General features: G+C 57.8%; 1 protein-coding gene across 3 annotated transcripts in view; it reads right to left on the reverse strand.

The window, feature by feature from the left end:
• Positions 1-6,448, reverse strand: part of PIK3CD (phosphatidylinositol-4,5-bisphosphate 3-kinase, catalytic subunit delta) — a 51,910-nt gene that overhangs the window by 7,894 nt on the left and 37,568 nt on the right. For 2 of the 3 annotated variants that reach the window (XM_012662646.1, XM_012662645.1), the window contains exons 3-9: positions 5,710-5,948; positions 3,426-3,654; positions 3,115-3,344; positions 2,506-2,685; positions 2,084-2,233; positions 1,633-1,722; positions 393-614 (exon numbers count right to left, since the gene is read on the reverse strand). In XM_012662646.1, the coding sequence (XP_012518100.1) occupies positions 393-614; positions 1,633-1,722; positions 2,084-2,233; positions 2,506-2,685; positions 3,115-3,344; positions 3,426-3,654; positions 5,710-5,850 (1,242 nt within the window). In that variant the 5' untranslated portion in view covers positions 5,851-5,948. The remainder of the gene's footprint in view (positions 1-392; positions 615-1,632; positions 1,723-2,083; positions 2,234-2,505; positions 2,686-3,114; positions 3,345-3,425; positions 3,655-5,709; positions 5,949-6,448) is intronic. The other variant, XM_012662647.1, reaches the window with a different exon arrangement.

The following is a 6,448-nucleotide window of genomic DNA, read 5'->3' on the forward strand; positions in this document are numbered from 1 at the left end:
CAGCCCCAGGGGCCGGTGCAGCTCAGCAACGAGTTAGTCAGCTCAGCAGAGGGCGGTCACATCCTGGGCCCGTGACTCAGCGCCCAGCCCCCCTGGTGCTGCCCAGGCCAGCCGCTGACTCAGGCCTTTCTGCTTCCCGTGAGGACACTGCGTTGGTCTCCACCCCAGGGAGCTGCCTCCAGGTTCCTGCAAGGCCAGAGGCCCAGGGCAGATATTCCGAGTCAGCCTGCTGTCACTCGGGCAGGGCTGGTGGCCAGACTGGGACAGACAGGGAGGCAGAGGCCCTCCTGGGCCCCTGCATGGCCCCTGGGCTCGGGGACAAACTAGGCCCAGCAAAGGGCTGCTCTGACTCTCTGAGGCCTGCACCCCTCCCAGCCTGCCCTCAGACCTACCGCCTTCTTGGACTTCTTCTTAGTGGAACGAGCCTTCTTGGCCTTCTCGATCACGGCGTAGAGGGCAAAGCAGAGACGGGCCATGCGTGGTAGGTCGCAGATGTTGATGTCGAACTCCAGCCGCTGCTTCCACACGGGCTCTGAGCACACGCTCACCTCCGAGCTGGACACCGTCTTGCACAGCATCTCGTTGCCATGGAAAAGCCCGGCCTGCACCACCAGCTGCGGGAAGGCGCCCAGCGCAGGGTGAGGGTGGCAGAGGCCCTGCTTGCTCTCTCCCAGGCTCCTCCCGCCCCACCTAGAGGTTCAAATCTGCTCCTTAAATGGCCTCCTTTTCACGTGGGTCTGAATCCCACTGCCCATGGAGAAGAGGGCAGCAGAGGGAGGTCTGAGTGGGACAAGTGGCCGTGGGCCGAGGGGAGCACCGTGGGCTGTGTGTGGGCACTCCAATCTCAGCTCCCCTGACTCTGGGGGACTTTGGGGCACATCCACGCCCTTGTCCCCCTCTGGGCCTCAGTTTCCCCATCAGCAGGAATTCCAGGGACCCTTCTAGCTCTGACGGCGTAGGGCTCCCTGTACTTCCTGGCGTCTCATGAGCCCCATGTGGGTGGGGAAGGATTTTTATTGCCGCCTGAACGCCCCTCCCCTCTGGCTCCGCCTGACAGCCCCATCCCCGAAGCCCCTCTGTCCAGTCCTCCACGGTTCCTGCCGGGGGAGCGCACACCTGCCCTGCTTGTAGAGCTACCCCAACAAAACGTGCTCCAGGCAGGAGACCCAACCTCTAGACTCAGGTATCGTGTTCCACAGTGGGACAGCACAACCTACACCTACAGGCTATTGAGATGAGCCCGCGAGTGTCCTGAAGAGACAGCAGCCTGGCCAGCTCCCTGCTGTCCCCGCAGCACAGAGATGGGCTCAGCACCCAGGGCTGAGGCAGGTGCAGCCCTCACAGCACCATCATGTCCCCGAGCCGGCTCCTCGCCCGGCCTGGCCCCACAACCTCCCCCAAAGTCAAATACCCAGAATGCCGGGGCCCAAGTTTCTAGGAATCGGCCTCTGGGCGCCGGGCTGCTCCCCTCCCCCTTCCTGTTTTGAAGCAGTCACAGGCGCCCCAGGCAGGGTGCTGGGCACTGCGGTCGGGAGGCTTTCCTGTGATTCCCCTCTTTCTCTGCCACCCCTCCAGCCACAGCCACTTTGTTTGTGCAAAAAATGCTGCTTCCCACCAGCCGGGCGCCCCTACCTTCATGCGCTCGTCCGCGTTCACTTTGCTGCCCTGGATCAGCTCGATGCAGAATGGCTGCTCCAGGGACCACAGGGACGCCGAGGAGGGCTGGGGGCGGGGGCAGGGCTGTTACAAGCCGAGGACAAGGGCCCTGGCCACGTGGGGGCGGAGTGAGAGGGCGCCTGTCCACACACCATCCTTTACCAGAAAACCTGCTGTGAAGGTGCCCACAGCCCGTGCCCCTGAGCCTGCAGAGAAGGGGCAGCCACGAGCCAGGCCTGGAGGCTGCCCCCCGGCAGTTCGCACAGGCCCCAGCCCAGGACGTCCAACCTGTTGGCTTCCTGAGCTCAAGCCCCAACTCCCCACACTGAGTGACCTGGGCCCCTGGACCCACTCGGTGGGCGCCACCCAGCAGGCTCTGGATGGGACAATGGGTGGAGAAGACGGGGAGCAGAAGGCACCATCTCACCTTCTTCACGGGAATGGGGGGCGGTTTGGTGCGAGGTTTCTGGCCCTGGGGGGCGGGGTTGCTCTGCTCGTCGCGCATAGCAAGGATGGAGGAGGAGTGGACCATGGTCAGGTGGGGGGTCAGCCCGCTGTGCAGGCAGCTGCAGATGTACTGCGGGGAGGAGGCACTGGGTGAGCTGCGATGAGGCGGCCCCGCCCGCTCCCATGTGACTACTGCCCACCCCAGGCCAGGGGCTGGGAGGGTCCCCGCAGGTCTTCCCTGCCCCAACCCACCTCCTGAGGTTGGAGCCCCTCCTTGTGCAGAAAGAGCACCAGACCTGTAGTGGGGGCTCTGGCCGTGACCTCAAAGTCCAGTGCCCACTCCTGCCCGGGCCCCGTGGAGGTGGTGGGGACCTGGGTGCAAAGGGCCAGCACAGGCCTCACCTGGAACTGGCAGAGCGGGTGGCTGCCGTACAGATACTCGTGCCTGCCGTTCACCTGCAGCGCATAGTCCTCGGGTTGCTCCACCAGGGGCTGCCGGAACACTGTGGCCTTCTTCCGAAGGGCACAGGCCATCAACGCCAGGGGCACGTCCTTGGTGGACACCTGGAAGGTGAAGCTCTCCTGGGGTGGAGGAGGGAGGGTCAGCCCTCTGCCCTTGAGGCTCCCCAGGGGTTCTGGGGCACAGGGGCAGGGTTGCCCATCTACCTGTATTAGGTAGCCCCATTCCCCCAAAGGGGAGGCCCCCTCGAGGTCGCAGGGTCTGGGGTGTTCACAGATGATGGCGCATGGCCGACGACACCCAGGAAAGAGTTGTTCAAGGAATGAATGGACGAATAACCACCCACCAATGCCACGTGGTCATTCGGCCATGTCAAACTTGCCCGGTGGGATGTCTGCCAAGCCCCCCACGTGCATAGACACCTGGCAAATACCATCTGATGCTATTGGGAGCAGGGTGGGTTTGGGGGGCTCATGGATGACCAGGGAGCTTCATGGGGCACGTGTTTCCCATGGACACGGCAGCCCAGATGCAGCAGGCCACAGGCTCACCTCACTGCCCTCGAACTTGACGTTGACCAGGAAGGCCCGGTTGGGGAGCCGCAGCGTGCCAGCCCCCCAGCCCCGCGCTGAGGGCTCCAGCTGCAGGGGGAAGCTGTATTGCAGCCAGGCCTCCCAGCCCAGCTGCTGCCGGCGGGCGGCCGCCTCCTCGCAGAACTGGCGCATCTTGGTGCGAAAGTCGTTCACCTCTGGGTCTCGCAGGGAGTCGAACTCGTGGAGGCCTGTGAGGCGGGGAGGGGCCGGGTCAGCGTGGGGGGACACAGAGGGCCAGTCCCAAGCCACCGCCCACCTGGCAGGGGTACCTTTGCCAATCAGGAGGCTGATCTGCGAGTTGATGAGCTTCTTCACGCGGTCACCCTCACGGGCCACCAGGCGCAGGACAGGCAGGAAGGGCTGCACGTCACACAGCCGCCGCTGCTCGTCCTCCAGCTCCTGCTGCTCCGCCGTCTGGTTGACGCAGGTGAACACGTAGGCCTCGGGGCCGCTGAGCATGTGGAAGAGCGGCTCATACTGGGCGCGGTGCCACAGCAACTGAGGGGACAGTCACTAGTTAGCCCCTCTGGCTCAGGCTGCAGGTGGGTGGACGGCTGGCTGCTAGGCAGGGGGTCTCACCCGCATCACCCTCCCAGAGGGCAACGGCAGACCCACCACGTGTGCCCTCTGCAGACACTTGGGTGCTGACCACGTGGGTGGACAGGCTTCTCTGTCACCGCCCTTCTGTGGGGGGTGCTGGGGATGTGCTGGAATCTGGGGCTGGTGGCATGTCCCACAGGCTGCCCTCCAGAGCGCAGGGACCACCCTGGGTTACCCCAAGGGGTGGCCGGACATAACCTTCAAGCACCCCCCAGCTTATAGGTCTAGCATTCCTCATCCTGACTTTTAAATGTTGGCAACGAATTCAGAAATGTTTAACCCACCGAGGGAGCCAAAAAGAACTCTCTGTGGAGCACGTTCAACAGAGCGTCAGGGCATGCTCGGGACAGCCTCTAGCCCTGCCACCGCCACAACCCGAAGTGGAAAGGTGTTTGCCACTGAGTCACAGAGAGGACGGGCAGGAGGGAAGGGCCCAATGTTGCTACCACGGGCAACGGCCAGTTGGTCTCTCAAGCAGGAGGATGACACAGAGCTATGACAGAGTCTAGGGAGACCTCTAGGAGCGGGCATGGAGGAGACCGAAGTTTATCACTAAGTCGGGGAAAGCTTATTATTAAGTCCTCAAGTTGTAAAACAGCAGATGCGATTCAAGCCCATTTCCATAGAAAAAACCATAATGAACATTTCAGTTAATATAGATCAGGACTTGGCAAGCCACAGTTTGTGGGCCAAATACAGCAGCTGCCTGTCACAAAGCCACGCCCATTCATTTACATATCACATATCATTTGCATATCACCTGCTGCTTTCGCCCTAAGGTAGCCAAGCTGGCAGTGGCGAGTTGGATCATTGCAGCAGGTAGCATGGGGCCAGCCAGTAAAGGGGAAAAGATTTACTATCTGGCTGCTGCTATAAATAAAAATATGAAGAATTTGAAACCAAACTGAGGTGTGAGGTGAAACTTCACAGACAGACATGTTTCACGCTTCTCTGCAGCATCTGAATTTTAATAACATGCATGCACTGCACAGCTCTGTGAGTGGAAAAATAAGACTGATTTAAAACGATACCTTTATAAAGTTAATAACATGAACAAGGTGTTGTAATGTTCACTCAGAAAAGAAAGATATGAAAGTTCATCACCAGAATTATCACAAAAAACAACACTATATATAGACGAGAAACAGGAAACAGCCAAAGTGTTTTAACTATGGTTGTCACGTATGGCTGGATCATAGGTAATTTTTTTCTTTCTACTTCTTCTTTTCCTAAATTTTACTGTCTATATTGCTTTTGTGATGAAAAGAAAAACTTAATTTTTAAAGAAATCTCCCAGGAAGAGAAGAAAAATTAAAAAACTTCAAACATGGCCCATTACTTCTCTCCTTTTTTTTTTCTGTTCCCAATAATAATTTTTAAAATTCTGAGATAAGGTCTCACCCTGGGACAGCCCAAGGCATGACCCATTAAATCCCACACTTTGTAAGTGGCACAAGCCTCTGAAGAGTCACAAGACAATATCTACCAAATACCATCCAGATATCTAACTCTTCGCCTCAGTAATCCATCCTGGGACGTAGTCAACAAAACCGAAAGCTCTATCCAAAGATGATGCTCCCTATGGCAACAGCTCTAAACACAAAGACCTGTAAAACTCTTAAGTGGCCACGGATGAAGTATGGTTTCAACAATGATGGCAACAGTCACAGCTAGAACAAAAGCCCACCACTGGATGCAGCCCCTCGAAGCTGTCACTGTAATCTAGTCTAGTAATCAATAACCAAGTAACCCAGGAAAGGAAAATAGCAAATGTTAAAGAGGGAAGCTGAAACTGGAATGATACACGGACATTAACCACAAGTTTTTAAATGATTCTTGGACATTATTTATATCTTTTAAAATTCACACCTGAGGATCCCAAGCCTGAGAAACAATGTATCTGTCTGTCTGCCTCTCTGAGCTCCAAGGACCAGGCTGAAGACGGAGTTTTACCTGCTTGATGGTGCTGAGGTTGGCATTGCAGGACACGGGGAAGTTCAAGTAGACCCCTGTGGGCAGCAGGAAGTCGACCACCACGCTCTGGTTCTCCTCCTTGGTCCAGAACTCCATGGGGCAGTCAACCCCAGGGGGCATCCTGCTCTGTCACTTCTCAGAGGCCAGCTGTCCAGAGAAGGAAGTAAAGGCAACGTGGGCGCCCTCGGCTGTGCGGGGTGAGTCCTTCGGAAAACACTCTGTTGGGGTTTTAAACGGCAGGAGGCTCAGGACTGAGACCTCTCGGGACACTCAAAGCTGATGCCCTCAGGGCCTCGTCCTGCCCCCGGTGGCCTGTGGCTCCTACCAGCCCGGGCCACCACCTTGGCTGAGCTGCCTCTCAACCCAGGTGCACCCCTCACAGACACCAGCAGACCCAGGCCAAGTCGCGTGTCCTCAGGAACATACACATCTGTGAGGCCCGTCACGGCCACCGCTGGCACAGATGGGAGGCGGCAGGGTCACTGGTCAGACACCCCGGGACTTAAGACACACCAAAGGCTGCAGTTCTTTGAAACGTTCTAACCAGAAACCAAAAGGTGTAAAAGTGGCTTTGGCCATCTAACGATTTGTTGAAATATTTCAATCATACCAAACCCCACCCACCCGTCATAATCCCCCGCCAGCCCCGCCAGTGACAAAATGCTGCAGAAACAATTAAGGGTCCTGTGTATCCCACCCCGTCCAGGTCCCCTCCTCC

The sequence above is a fragment of the Propithecus coquereli genome, unplaced genomic scaffold (assembly GCF_000956105.1).
Source record: "Propithecus coquereli isolate 6110/MARCELLA unplaced genomic scaffold, Pcoq_1.0 Scaffold77, whole genome shotgun sequence".
Classification (NCBI taxonomy): Eukaryota; Metazoa; Chordata; class Mammalia; order Primates; family Indriidae; genus Propithecus; species Propithecus coquereli.